We start from the raw sequence: 15,679 nt of genomic DNA, 5'->3' as shown, positions 1-15,679 counted from the left end.
ATTGCCAGGAGGCTGGGGCCAGGCAAGGCAACCATGGAGGCTTCTTCCATGGCTCCCCCCGCCTGGGGAGAGGCAGGCACAACCAGAGGAGCTGTGGGAGAACCTGCAGCTACCCAGCTGTGCCTGCCTCTCCCCAGCCGATCTGAATCACTGAATCTCTCCAAATCAGCGCTGAATCTTCCAAAGCTGATTTGACCAAATCAATGCAGGACAGTAATCCAAATGGAATCACTGTCTTCCGAATCAGCCTAATCCAAATACAGTACTTCCTTATTCGCACAGACCTTATATGTAAAACTCACAATACAACCAGCTGCACATTCATTTTCATATCTTGCTGTATTTTCACTAAAATGTGCATTTTGTAATTATGTCTAGATACACCAAATATTCAAATGTCACAAACTAACCATACTTACACCATGCTAAAAGATGGTTTTGCATCCTGGTCAGAGAGAGATGCTATTGTATGCTGAGGAAAACCTTAAAAAAAGATAACAATATTCCATCACTTTATGTCCTACATTATCACTTTTAAGTATACAGGCAGTCCTTGACTTAAAATGTTTTGAGTAACAACATTTCGCACTTACAACGTTTATAAATTGACACCCTGTTTCAACTTTATGTCAGTTTCGACTTTACAATGCTTGATCCAACGCATCGCCATGTCAGCAAACAAGTTCACTACGTCACTCATCTCCCTGGAGAACATCTATCCAAACTGCCTTGCTTTAAGAAAGCAGGCAAGACTCAAGAAAAACCTGCATCCAAGGCTCCTGAGATGACTCCAGCCAAGAACCCTTCAAAAAGTCCAACCAAGATCCTTTCAAAAAATTCCGCAAAGTCACCTCAAAGAAGTCCTTCCAAATCAATATGATTGCTATTTACAAGATAAATACATTAATGTAGCTATATTACTCATCTATAATTGATCTAGTACAAGATTCTGGGGTATCTTTGGTGAAAACAGGGTATCGGGCCTTGGTTCAGGAACCAATCCCCCATTTATAACATTGTTTCTTATGAGAAAATTGGTTCCGAGTTACAACATTTCGACTTAACGCAGTTTTCAGGAACCAATTGTGTCATAAGTCTGAGGACTGCCTGTAGAAGGCTTTCCAATTTCTCAGAATTTGTTTTTAAATCAGTCACACTTCACAGTTTCCCTACCAAAACAGTCTTTTCTGTTTATTTTTTACCAGGATAGTGAAACTGATAGAACTCCCAATTTCTGGAGAACAACTACAGAGAAAATGGCATGATACAGGAGGAAAAAAAGAAAAAGCAGAGTATAAATGAGACTACGGTTAAATCAGAACTTAAATTATAAGGATGTTCATGCCAAAGATCTATTTTTTATGAATGTAAATTTAATATTTACTTCTGTGATTGGAGAGGGACTTGTTATCAAGATATGGACAAATTCTCCCAGTGACAGAGTAGCAGACCACTACTGCTACTTAGGGTTAACTTCTGGCTCTTACTCATTCAGAATTATTGTTCCACCAGATGGAGGCAAAAGCTCTTGTTCCATTTGTTAGAAAGGAACAAGCTGACAAGCCTTCTATTAATATATACAGAACCCCATATCAATACTAGCATGAATTTAAATGGCTCAGGGTTTTGAGCAAGATATTCTAAGACAGCCATACAGTGTGATATAGAAAGACAAGAAAGCCATAGTACTTACAGTTTTGTTTTTAAAATATTACATGTATTCACTATTGCTCAAAGAATATTGAGTAAGCTAATTCCTTCCCCTGAAAACTGAGCAATTTGTCTCATTTTCACCCCCAATTTTAATAGCCAAACTCTTTGTGAGTGCAACATTAAATACATCAGAACCATTCAGTTAAAACAGAAGTTAAAATAAAAATAATGACATGTTATTTATTATTATGCTCCTACCAGCTTCTCTGATTGTGTGGGTTTTGTACAGGGGACACAAGAATGGAAATTACACAGATTGAACTTAATAAAACAAGATTCTACCCATTCGAATAAGGGAGCATTCTGAACTTGAACTGGCTGGAGGAGGAGTAACATGGTGGATCAGCAGTTCCTTATAATGGCTTTCATCTAAAATCACATGGTATGTTCCTATGATGAAGAAAGAAAATATACGACTCTCAGCTGACTATTTAATTAAGCAAGTAACTATTATATAAACATAATACTTATTCAAATAATGTAAACATGCACAACACAACCTTTTTAAGGTTTAATTATCCTATATCATCTTTTCAAACCAGCAATTATAAAACTAATTTAATGAGCTCACACATCTTTAAAATGAAGGATCAATAATCATGAAATATTCTCCTAGTATAACAATATAGTAAAAAAGAAATACACCCTACTTAAATCTCAGAATTTACTAAGTTAAATATGAAAATTTAATTTCCATCCAACGTGACATTAGCATATAAATAGATCTACATACTTACCACCAGTTTCTCGGGCAAGCACAGTGCAAACTCGAACTTCAGCAGATAGGCCTATGATGGATACTCTGATTTTAACTTCCTTTAAACACTTTCAAATTGAAGAGCAAAGCACACAAAAATTAATTAGCAGAACTGAATATTGTAAAAGATTAAAAGTTCTAACTGGAAGTTTACTGACAAAGTGACATGCAACAACTGTTTTCTTGGACTTCTATAGTTCCCTCCTCATCTGTGCCTCCTCCAATCCCTCCCATGCAGTACTAACAATTCCTTTCTATACCTTGATTAGCTCATAGATATTAGATGGATCACATGTGGTCAGGCTACTGAAGATTATCAAAACCTCTCTGCTTGTATGTCCTGGCATATGCCTATAAAAATAAGAAAGTGTATACTTAACTTAGCTATACAGACTAAAAATATTGTCACTTATACAAAATTTGATGTTGGGGTGTTTTAATAAATCTCATTAGGGATGGGGTCTATGCCATCTTCAGCTTCATTTACAAGACAAAGGGGGTTCCAATTCTGAGTGGGGTCTTTAAACATTATTGTTAATGTAATAATAATGGAAAACAACCTATCAAATACCCATTTTGTTACTGTAACTTAGGTCACATTTATCCTGTCCACATAGCCAAGTTCAAAAAATAAGTAACCCATTTATTATACTTTATTGAAGCACATACTGAAGAGTCTGCTAAAATTTAAGAATCTGATCTGGCTACTATGAAAACAAATCTAGAGATGTTCTTTGCTTTAGTGAATATAGAGTAAATAGTTCAAGATCTAACTATTGCAGGCCACTGTATAACAGCTTTGGTCCTGACCACATCTTGAGGAGCAGAGAATGAAATGTTACATGTAATATTCAATGTGCTAGCTTTAGTGCCAACTGTTTATTAATACATTTATTGAAACAGAAAACTGCACTGAAAAAGATTTAATAAATACAAGCTAGTTCAGTTTTAAGCATCTTCTAATAAAGTACTATCATAGACAATATCTTAGAGCAATACATCAAAAATTCACCACTTCTTAATGATAAACAATGCTTTAATTTTTTTTCTAAATTAAATTATATCAACCTGAACTCCAGTACCCATTTTTGTCTGGAAATATTAAGTACTCTTTTATTTCAAGTGGCAGTTATGTTAAACAGCAAAGTGACTTGTTTGTATTGCAGTACAGCCTTCAAATTAGCACCGCACTGTACAAACTGTACGCTCTGCATAAACTGAGACTCTGACCGAGTAAGCTGTGCCAAACAAACACTGCTTAAAACAAGTGTTTTATGAGTTTATACCAGATGCATTCAAGCCCTGGCCTATGAGCCACACCTCGTCCTAGGCACCATGTCATCTGGCCTATAGGCCTCCACACAGTTCTGAAAAACTGATGCCAGAAAAGCAGTGGCACCACTCCTCTGCTTCCAAATTTCCAGACCCACAGCAAGCCCCATGGGCCAGATACCATGACCTTATATACTAGATTTGGAACACAGGGCCTGATCCCAGCATGAGGGGCTGGACAGCAGCAGTGTGGGGCCCCAGGTCCAATCCCAACACATGGGACCTGACTCTGGCATGCAGGGACCAACCCAAGCCACACAGGGCCCAATCCAGGCACGGAGACTGGGCAGAGGCAGCACAAAGCCCAATCCCAGTGCAAGGGACCCAATCTAGTCTGTAGACTAGCCCTGTGCCAGTCATCTGCTCCCCAGGACCAAAAGGTTGAGCACCATTAATTTATACTGTTCAAAGAGAATAAAACCTACAATAACCTACACATACTAACTTTAAAGTTTGCATGGCCAAATTTAAGGAGTTATACAGAGATGGCTCTCCATGGCAAGTCATATCTACAGCCTTCTTCAAAGCAGTTATATGTTTTCTTGGGTTACCTGCAAGGAAACAAAATAAATCATCTGAAAAAGGTAAGACAACAGACAAGGCAATCTTTAAGATGCCTTCTCAATATTTATACTGGTAGTCTATTAAACATGTAATCTGAAAAAAACCCTAGTATGAATGGTTTCAAAATTGTCGAAATAGCAGCATTTAACACACATTGCTCTTTACATGCTCAAAGCACTATACAAATGGTAGTTAACTCTATGTTCACTGAGGTAGCAGTTATCTTAGCTGGCCAGATAGATATGGAAAGCTAAAATGACTTGCCCCAAGCCACATAGTTGGCTAGTAATAAAACTAACATTAGAACTTAAAAGACCCTGTTTCTGTCTCATGTCCAATCCAAGACAGCAGGTATCAGCAACAATTTTCTAACAGTGGAATGATCCAGTTGCAAGCAAAGACCCCACCACTAAATGACACTGAAGTCCCCCAGTTCCAGGACAATCCAATGGCTGCATGGGCTGTAGGTTGCTGATCCTTGCACTAGACCCCACGGCCTCCACTAATTACAAAATTAAAAAAGAAACAGGGAAAGACTGAAATTAACCAGTGTATGTACAATAAGATATAGGTTTCTCATTTGAGATTCCAAAAGACCAATGAGGCAGAAATAGAACATTTGTTTTAAACATTAAAGCCTCCATGCAGAAGACTCTCACTCCAAGTTGCATGTTATTTTCAATACTAAATAAGATAGACCTCTGTGAATGAACCCCAAATTTCAGCTGGATTCACTGAAATGGACACAAAGGCCCCTGTAAATTTCTACTGACTTAAAAAAAACAAACACCACACTACTTGCAAAATTAGTGCTTTAGTGTCGGAATAATGGCAAGAGTTATCCAATAAAAATGAAATAACCTACCTGAAAGTTCTGTCAGCTTTTCAGCTCTTTTACTTTTAGTTACAATTATACCAATCTGAAAGAAACAGTTCTGTTATTAATCTGTTATCAAATTGATTTGTATTTTTAGTGCAGACTGGGTATTACTTAACATGTCATTTTTGATCAGTGCTAGTACTACTAAAATGTTTGTGTTGGTATAGTAACTTAACACCTACTCTTACATTGATATACAGGAAATAATTAGTGAAATTCCCTTTACAGTGAGATGAATACATATTCCCATATCTTCACTTTATTATGCCTCTAGCCCAAAAGAACTAAAACATTTCTCTTTACATCCTAAATACCAGAAAGAAAATATAATCACATCCTAATTGTGCTAGCGTTTACTTACAATCTTAAAATAAAGAGCCAACTGAATTTTGCCCTCATCCTTTAATGAGAAAATAAAAATGTAACAAGATTAGTAGAGAAAAGGAAAAGGAGGATTCTAATTTTTAAAAAAAATCAGCTGGAAAATGCTTATTGAAACAGACTTCAAAATAATCTCCACAAGTTTTCCCCCCACAAGGCTGCTGCTTAATTAGTGATTGGAACAGTTAGTTTCTGGCACAGGTATACCTACCTGACTGATAGGATTTTGGTCAAAGTATTCTTCAACAAAATATTCCAATAACTAAAAAAAGGAAGTTAGAAGTATAAAGATTTAGCATAATCATAGTTCATATCTTCTAGCTGTTAATACCTGTATGACCCAGGGAAGGGAGGGGAGGAGCCTACACACAACTGCATTCTGTACCTTGAATACTCTAATACTCCTATTTTTTAGAAAGTGCAACAAACATCTAAACTTCCCCATTCAGTACACTGTAGCTTTGGTCATTCATGTTACTTCTGAAGCAAATTTAACATAGATCTTACAGTATTATTAGTATAGGTATTCCCAATATATGGCCTAGCAGATTAATGTTAGCTGCCCAGCACCTCAGCAAAACTTTACGTTAGGCAATCTTGCAGGTGGCCCTACAATGGGAACTATGACTTATATATGCTAGTGAGGAATCCTTACAACTTACAAGTTGTGAACCAGGAAAACTACTAAATTCTACATAGTAATTCATATCAAAGATAAAAGTTACTGGGCATATCTACACCTGCATATTAATGCAAAGCAATAAACTCTGGGGCTTACTGCCCCAGGGTTTATTGCTCTGGGCATGCTGTTTGCACGTGTGCGTCACACCACAGCACATTGAGCCAGGTTAAAGTAGCCCTGGCTGCCAGGGGGCCCTGGGAGTCAGCCTGGCAGCCCGGGTCTACTCTCCCCAGCTCAACATACTGCAGAGGGGCTGGCTGGGGCATGAGGGTGCTTCAGTGCAGGGCCTGCCTGCTGGCTAGCCCCACAATGAAGCATAAATTAGTTAGTTTCTGCTAGCCTAATAGGGACATGTGTGTAGAGGCGCAACATTTACTGTGCAGCTAATTAGTGTACTGCTCAGTAAATGTCTTACGTAGACATGCCCATTAAGTGGTATTTTCTGCAACTAATGGGCTTGCCCAATCCAGCAAGCACTCTCACACACATTTAACTTTAGGCATAGGTGTAGGTCCACTGAAGTCAAAAACATTACTCACATGGATTAAAATCTAGCACAAATATGTAACCATTTGAAGGACTGAAGCAGGGAGCATGGCATGTTACATCCACACAAACTCTGTTTTCCATGACTCAAATTCACTAACCAATATTAACCAACATTCTAGTTAATATATACAGCAGGTTAGAATTATTTTGATAAGACACTTCACCACCATTAAAAGTTATTTAAATAAAAAATTAAGTTCAAAACATTCTCCCTATACTCTGACAAACATTCAATGTAATCTATGTGACCACATAGGAGATTTTACATGGAAAGGAGGAACCAAATATTTTTGTTTTATCCGATGAACGTCTGGTCCTATGTATCTAGTAAAACATCTCTATCTTACCCTGTTACCCTGCCTGACAGGATACAAGATGGTCAAGGTGAGGTGATCACCACTCATAATTGGCGAAGAACTTGTGAAGGAACATCTGGAGAGGCTGGATATCTACAAGTCAGCAAGACCGGATGAACTACACCTGAGAGTGCCGAAAGAATTGGCTGACATCATCACATGACCAATGGCAAAGCTATCTGAGAACTTGTGGTGCTTGGGAGAGGTTCCAGAAGACTGGAAGAGGGCCAGTGTTGTGCCTATCTTCAAGAAAGGAAGGAAGGAGGACCCAGGGAATTACAGGCCAACCAGTTTGACCTCAATCCCTAGAAAAACCCTGGAAAAAATTATCAAAGAATCCATTAGTGATAGGCTAACTGAAGGCAGCATTCTAAAAGATAGCCAACATGGCTTTGCTGCAGGCAGCTAATGCCTGACCAATCTCTATTTCCTTTTATGATCAGGTAACACGCCACCTAGATAAGGGAGATAAGGTTGATGACATATACTTGGATTTCAAAAAGGCCTTTGACTTGGTCTCCCACAATGCCCTCATGGTAAAATTGGGAGACTGCAGCCTCAACAACCTAACGGTCTGGTGGCTAGGAAACTGGCTCCGAGGCAAGACCCAGAGCATATTAATAGATGGAACTGAATCGACGTGGCACATAGTGACCAGTGGCGTCCCTCAGAGTTCAGTAGTCAGACCAGAGCTTTTCAACATATTCATTAATGATTTGGATTTGGGTATTAAAAGCATACTGACAAAGTTTGCGGACGACACCAAATTATGGGGGAGGTTGGTCACACTGGAGGATAGGCTGGGGATACAGACTGACACGGACAGGCTTGCAAAATGGGTGGATCAAAACTTGATGACGTTTAACACCGAGAAATATGAAGTGCTCCATCTAAGGAGAAATAATCTACAACACACTTACAAGCTTGGCAGTGCTACACTAGCTAGCACCACAACTGAAAGTGATCTGGGGGTCGTGACAGACCACAGAATGAACTTGAGCCACCAATGCGATGTGGTAGCCGGCAAAGTGAATAAGACACTGGCATGCATCTACTGATGAATTTCAAGCAAGTCTAAAGATATCCTCCTGCTCTACTCAGCTTTGGTGAGGCCACAACTGGAGTACTGTGTCGACTTCTGAGCACTGCACTTCAAGAAGGATGTGGAGAAGCTCAAGAGTCCAAAGGAGGGCTATACGTATAATTAGATGTCTGGGGAGCAGGCCATACGAGCAGAGGCTGTTCCAGGGTTTGGAACAGACTTCCCTAAGAGGTAGTACAATCACCAGTCTGGAAATCTTCAAAAAAACATTTGGACGCTCACCTTGCTGGAGTCATCTGACCCCAGCAGTTTTTCCGGCCCAAGCGTGGGGGGGGTGGGGGTGGAACTGATGATCTCATGAGGTCCCTCCCAGCCCCTAACATCTATGAATCTATATGAGAAATTTAAAAGGCCAGATATGTACACACATTTAAAAACAGAATTTCAGTGCTTAATACTGCTTAATCTCCATCACATTCACTCCTCCCTAGTTATAGACTATAATTTCCATCAAATTCAGTCCTCTCTAGTTATACAAATGTAGTAAAAAGTAGTTGCCCCATCTGTATGTATCATAACAAGAGTAAGTTAATGAACTTGAATAAAACAAATACCTTTAAGGTACAAGTAAGCCTGTTAGGTTTTAAATCTTGGTCCTCCATAGTTCTTGACCCATCAACCACCACATAAAGATGACGCATCTGCAACAGCATCAGAAAAGATTAATTCTTCAAGAAGTTCTTAGTCTGAAATAAATCAACTTGTAGCCATGTAAAACAATAAAAATCTGCAAATAAATGCAGTCTATGTCATTTAAATGAACAGAAGAAAATCATACCCTTCACTATCAGACAGGTAAAATTCAGAATATCAAAAGAACTCAAGACTCCCAAATGACTCTTTAGTTGGTGATGATTAGAGAGGTTAACTACCTCACTACCTTCTACTCAGAATGTGGACAAAGACCTTTTTCTGACCAACACAAAATGCTTTCAGCAGTCTCAAAAGATTATTACATCATATTTACATAATGCTTTTAACTGAGGAAGTCAACATTTCACCAATGAAATGCTTACTTATGTGAATATAATAAATATAGTTCTGGTTATTTTATGTATCACTAAAATGCAGAATCAACAGGCTTTGTGATTTTATTAAGGCAGGTTCTGACAAAGGAAAAAGAACCCAGGTCTTCCATATCTTTGACACTATCAGTATCTCTTATATAACACTCTCACTCCAACTCACAAAAGCCAAATGATTTTGTTACTTAGACCAGGGGTTGTCAAACGGAGGTATGCATACCAGTCCTAGGGGGTATGTGTGGGTGAGTGGGGCGGAGCGCCTCTGCCTCCCAGGAGCAGGGCCAGGGCAGGGCAAGGGCAGCAGCATCCCTCTGTGGGGCAGGGAAGCTTGTACACAGTGGCCACCGCCACCACACACCAGCCCAGTAAGCTTCCCTGCTCCGCACAGGGGTACCGCTGCCCTCACCCCAGCCCAGTGAGCTTCCCTGCCCTACCCCGCCCTTGCTCTTGGGAGGTGGTGCTCCATCCCCTGCTTCCTCCTCCGTATTTGACCACACAAACAGCGGCAGGATTAATTGCTATGGTTGCCAGGGCCAGTGCAATTACCACTGTCACCACCCATTTGCCACCAAATTTCTGGACCCATGGGGGGAACACTGGGAAGCCCCAGGGGGAGCCCCATGTGCCAGGGTGCTGTGTCACTCCACAGCTGGTCCCAGCATGGCTGGTCAGGCTATGACTGGAGTCAGTCTGCAGGGCTGGGCTGGCATGCCAAATTGCACCTATTAACCAACACTACATGCCAACCACATGCTGGATTAGGCCCATGCCAACCTGCAGGATCCGGCATAGGGCTGAAAGGTTGAACATAAAGTACAAATCTACCCTGCATTCTGCCTAACTTCAGATTAACATGGCTAACCACCCCTCACATCACTATAGCACAATTTATCTCAAACATAACATTAGCTCTAGGAGTCAAAGGGAAGATGGTAACATACCATTCCAAGTCTGACTTGGCCATGATGTTCGAAGAGTCTGTTAAAAAACAGAACAACTGAAGTGAGGTATAAGTTTTTAACAGGGAAATCTAGAACAATACCAATAACTACAGCCAATCCTACACTTCCACCATGTGCAGAATTGTCATTAACTTCTATGGCAGTAGATGGTTTTAAAGAGATGGTGTGCATGTGGGTGTGGGGGAGAAGATGTTTCAAGTTAAAAAAAGAAATGCTGCAAAATGTTTTTTTTTAGGGAGGAGGGAAGGCTTAAAAGATATTTTCAAGATTTTTCAAAATTATATATATTTAATTTATGGCCCAAATATTCTCCTATAATATCAATCTGTGAATAACAACTAGCCTTTACCTAGAATGTTTTTAAATTAAGAATGTAAAACAGAAGTCATCTGATGAAAACAGAACAAGATTAGATAAATACCTACCCATTTCAAAACAAATATAACTTGCATAAGACCACTTTCTGAAAGAACATATAGAGATATAATGTGTGTTCAGTGGTCTAGCTGCACTGCTCTACACTAACACAGTTACTGTATCAGTGGATTAATTAAAGTTATGTGTTCCACTTCAAACACCTCAACTACAATACATACAACTTGGGAGAAAGTGGTATTCTGATGGACTACCAGAAGTTAGACCTATGCAACATAAAACTGTTTAGTCCTAGAAGAAGTGTAGGCTGAGAAAACCCCCCCACCTTTTTCTAGCACAAGTAGGAAATGGAAATACCAAATTTAGTCCATGAAGGTATTAAAAATATGAAGTATACACGCTTATAAATAATGCATATATACTGCTGCTTAATTCAGGGGTTCACAATCCCCAGCTGGTTCGCAGGAGGGTTGGCTGAGGGACCAAAAGTCCAGGAGTGACCAGCAACCAACCCTTTTTTATACTGAGTATAAAAAAAAAAAAGGATGTCGGTCACAGTTGGTCCATGGTTTGCTAGTCCGCAGCATAAAAAGGTTGGGAACCCCTGGCTTAATCTAGTGAAGGGGACAATTTTTCTCCTGTTATAATTCCTTTGACTTCGAAAGAGTCACATCAAGAACATTTTTAATATGTTCACAGTACTTCTGAACTGACAGCTTACTTTTTTCTCTTGGCCTTAAAGAGTATATCCTCTATAGTTGCTTTCAGTGATCCAGACTCATCTTCCTTGAGAATCTCCCTGCAGAAAAAAAAAGCAATTTGTTGGTACATGTAAATTAACTTTTTGACTCTTAAAAGAAAGTAAAAACTGATAAAACAAAGCTTACCATGTTCGTTCATAACCTCCTTCCCAGCGTTTGGTTCTTTCAGGTTCATCATCCATGTCTTTCTATGTTGCCCAAATGTTCTTGGTTACAAAACTGCTAAGTGCAAGAGTCACACATTTAAAAGCGAAAACATTAACAAACTGTGTTTAATTACGTACCACAAGAACAGTGGGACTAATTTAGTATGTCCGTGCTCTTAACACTACAGAACATGCAACTTATGGTGCTGACTTAATTTTGTCAAAAATAGGTACTTCAGAGCAGCTTTATTGATTGTGAATTATTTCTATGTGAACTAGCCACTGTAAACAAGAATATAAATGCAGCATATTATTTACCTATATTAGTAACTGAAGTAACAGTGCTTGGTTTACCATATTTTCTCACGTGCATGCACTGAAATACACTGAACACTGTGCTTTTGAAAGGCAGAAGGAGGAAAAATAACCAGTTATGGCTTCATAGAGCAGGGAGAGAGCCTAATTTTCAGCTGACTTATCCTCCTTTTCCTACTTAACTAAAGTTGAAACCCTAGCTGCTGCTGGCAAGAGGTCTCCATGGATGGATTTGTGGTTTTAAAAACGAACTAAAGAGTTTCCAAGCCTGTGAAATAAGAAGTGAGACCCAGAGCAGGCAGCAAAAACACCCTAAGAACATCAGAGCCCTTCCAAAGGGGAGACTGCTGCTAACACCCACAAAGACCAATGGGCCATTCAAGTCAACCAACTACCTCAGCTGCCTGAACAGCAATACCACAGCTGCCCCACTATGGAGCTGGGATCAACCCGGGGGGCTTCTAGGCTGGGCAGAAAATACAGCTTCCCTTAGTACCGGCAGCCCAATGTTAAGGGGCAGCGGGCGCGTGCACTAGAAAATACGGTGGCTTAACCATTTCGGGCCGGGAGGCAGCTCACTGCGGGAAAGGGGAGGGGGCTGGGCCCTTCCCCGTGGAGCCCCGCGACCACGCGTGGGGTAGGGGCGAGGGGGAGGCGCGGCTGCCCTCGCGCGGCGCTGACCTGTAAGGACGACGCCTCCACGCACCACAGCAACTGACCGGGACTGGGACCGGAACCGGAACCGCCCCCGGTGCCTCAGGTAAATCCGTCCGGCTGCAGCGCGGCACCGCTGCGGGATTGTTCCGCCTGCAGGGGAGGGCCGCCGCGGGCAAACTCCCGCCTAAGGGAGATAGCACTGACAGCTGCTGGCCGGCTTGGGGCGATGTCTCTTCTTCTGTTAAACGTGTGGCACGTGGAGTGATACCTGCCAATGTTGCACAAAGGGCAGTTCGTGCTCCTGGAGGCAATGATTCAATCAGACCCCGGAAGAGAGTCACACACACAGGACTGCGGAACAAAAGCTTTATTGCTTGCAAGCAAGACCGACCTGGAATCTGGAGGCTCAAATCAGGGCTGGCCCCTAAGACAGCTTTCACAGAGTTTATATACCTTACACCAGGGCATCTGGAATTTCCTGACGTGCATGTGCTTCCCTTGTTTATCACGTATGCTGAGTGTGGAATTCTCCATAAGACCCTGTGGTACCACCCGTACAGGTTGCACGGTTGTATGTCATACCATTGCTTATCTGCTTGCATACCATTGCTTATCCGCTTGCTTTACAATAACTAAGAGAAAGCATCTTACAAAAGGCACTTATTTGGGGAAAACGTTCTTGTTGGGTTGATATGCTACAAGGGGGGTCGGATTTGCAACCAAATGAAAGCGCGCTACATAAATGCAATTTATTTCAGTCCTTGACTAAAGCAGCGGTTCTCAACCTTTTTTGTACCAGGATCCATTTGTAAACATCAGTGGCCAGTCCCGACCCGCTGCTCCTCACTGCCAGCCTGCTGCCCCTCAGCCCAAGGCCCCAGCCCCTCCGTGTGGGGTGCCAGGAGTCCCAAGCAGCCCCTGGCAGGCTGGAGCTCTGCCAGCTTGCAAGGGAAAAGCCACCATTTCCTGCGTTTTTCTTCTTTAAAGGAGAATTCATTTTTAAAGTTTGTTCACGACCCTTTCTTGTAAGCCACTTTCTGGTTGCAATCCCCACGTTGAAAAGTCCCCCAGGACTAAAGAACCTGCCAGGTAGGACGCACACAGTAAAATGCAGCCTTACGTATGAAGAGGCAGGTCTCATTTTTCCAGAGAATGCCAGCTTCCCAATAAGATGAGCATTGTAGAGAAGATGTAATAGACAGCAAAGCATGGAGTTTGAGGCTGAGGCTGCACAATCGTGTGGTGGTTTGACGAAGCCCCTCACACAGAAGGCATCTGAACCAGTGAGCGAGAGAAATCTGAAGCCAAACCAACTAAGCAGAATCATCACATGTTCCGTTCAGATTTCCCTTCTAGGCTCCTGAAACGTGTTTCACAAGGGTAATTTGCCTTTAGGGTTTCTTAGAAGTGCATTACAAACCTCTGAACAGTTAATGGGCAGGTTCCTGCAGCAAACACTGGAGAGTTTCATTTCCTATTCCCTGGTGAGCCGTGGTGTGGTGAGTCACTACCCAAGTAGCTGAGAGGAATGGCAGGCCAGGCAGTGACCTGGACTCTTTTCCAAGCATGCTTTTTGGCTGGCAGCCTTTGCAACAAACTGCTTCTTAAAGACTGGAGCTTCTGCTAGGGGTGCACCGATAAAGGTTTTGCGGGCTGATACCAATAGGCGATATTTAAGGAGGCATATTAGCCAATACTGATCCAATTTTCAAAACAGTTGCCTCCAGCTGGTAAGTTTCTTGTGGTGGAAGAGGAGAGGGGACTAAAGGGGTGTGGGAGGGCAGATCAATGGCCCCTGTGGTGAAGAAGGGAGCAGAGGCAGGGGCAGGCACTGCCCAGGCAGAGCGGGGGGGGGGGGCAGAGGCGTAGCTTGTGGGGGGGGGCCAGCTCCTGCCACTGCATGCACCCTGGGAGGGCACAGGAAGCACCAGGAAAAGCTCTGGCCTTGTTGCATGGCAGCACAGGACGGGGAGTGGAACTGTGGTTAAATTTGGGGTGGCTGCAGCCTCCTCCCAGCGCCACTGGAGCCCACTCTGAGCCCAGCCCCCAGCAAGAAGAGCCTAATGCAGCCCCAGCTGTGGCCTATTGTGCGATGCACAGATCCAGGGGTATGCCCCCCCCATGCCTTCCCAGGGTGCAGGCAGTGGCAGGAGCCGCGCCTCTGTCCCGCACCCCCACCCCGCCTGGGCAGCACCTGCCCCTGCCCCCTCCCTTGCCACAGGGGGCCATTGATCTGCTCCCCACACTCCTTCCCTCCCCCTCCCCTTCCAACTTACCAGCTGGAGGCAGCCCTTTCCCTCTCCACACTGCTGGCTCTGCTTCATACTGCACTGCAGCTGCATACAGTACAGGCATTTATTGGCCAAATTATCAGATGGATGTATCAGTGCACCTCTAGCTTCTGCAAAGTGCATCACCCTGCTTAGCTGCAGCTTTGTGCAGCAGCTCCACTTTAAACACTTTGAAGCTTTTATATTCTTCAAGGGATAGAGACAATCATTGTCTGAAGGGTTCACTCCTCTATGTGGTTAAATCGGGGTGGGCAAAATACGGCCTGTGGGCCCTATCCGGCCTGTAGTGCCCTCCGTCCTCCCCTGTGCAGGAGGCACCGGCCAGTTGCCCAAGTAGGGTGATGCACAAATGGGGCCAGGTCAGTGCTCCCCAGGGGTAGCCGGGGGCATGGTGCATGTTTACCTTCTCAAACTCTCCTGGTCTGCACTCAGCTGAGCTGGGGGTGGGGGAAGGGGGTTTCGGCAGTGGCAGCTGCTCCCTGTCCACTTGCCTGGCCTTCAGGTTGCCTCACACCACCCCGCTGCCCAGACATGGCGCCCTGAGAGAGGCAGGCTGAGGGAGCTCTGGCTGGAAACAAGCTGCTCCATTCCCCACTGCCCTTCTACAACCACGTGTGACAGCTTGGCCTTAGGACTCCCTCTGCTCCTCTCACCCCAGCTTCCATCCTGGGGGCCAGCCCCCATCCTCGCATCCTGCCTTCCCTTGCCCCTTGAGCTGTATAAACTTTATAAGTGCAATACAATCGACACAACTATTCTATCAGCTACCCTGATCTGCCAGGCACTTTCATGTGAATAAACAATATTTATAACTACTCTAAGGTTGGTGGG

The 15,679-nt window shown here is 42.8% G+C and overlaps 1 protein-coding gene across 1 annotated transcript in view; it reads right to left on the bottom strand.

The window, feature by feature from the left end:
• Positions 1–11,657, bottom strand: part of LOC109297289 (general transcription factor IIH subunit 2) — a 22,523-nt gene extending 10,866 nt beyond the window's left edge. The window contains exons 1-11 of the mRNA XM_019516963.1: positions 11,566–11,657; positions 11,400–11,477; positions 10,283–10,319; positions 8,871–8,957; positions 5,839–5,889; positions 5,232–5,286; positions 4,248–4,353; positions 2,731–2,821; positions 2,451–2,538; positions 1,996–2,103; positions 420–483 (exon numbers count right to left, since the gene is read on the bottom strand). Of these exons, the coding sequence (XP_019372508.1) occupies positions 420–483; positions 1,996–2,103; positions 2,451–2,538; positions 2,731–2,821; positions 4,248–4,353; positions 5,232–5,286; positions 5,839–5,889; positions 8,871–8,957; positions 10,283–10,319; positions 11,400–11,477; positions 11,566–11,621 (821 nt within the window). The 5' untranslated portion in view covers positions 11,622–11,657. The remainder of the gene's footprint in view (positions 1–419; positions 484–1,995; positions 2,104–2,450; positions 2,539–2,730; positions 2,822–4,247; positions 4,354–5,231; positions 5,287–5,838; positions 5,890–8,870; positions 8,958–10,282; positions 10,320–11,399; positions 11,478–11,565) is intronic.
• Between the last annotated feature and the right edge of the window lie 4,022 nt (positions 11,658–15,679).

Source organism: Gavialis gangeticus, unplaced genomic scaffold (genome assembly GCF_001723915.1).
Source record: "Gavialis gangeticus isolate Ggan-Ray unplaced genomic scaffold, GavGan_comp1, whole genome shotgun sequence".
NCBI lineage: Eukaryota > Metazoa > Chordata > Crocodylia > Gavialidae > Gavialis > Gavialis gangeticus.
This window is presented reverse-complemented; position numbering and strand designations above follow the sequence as displayed.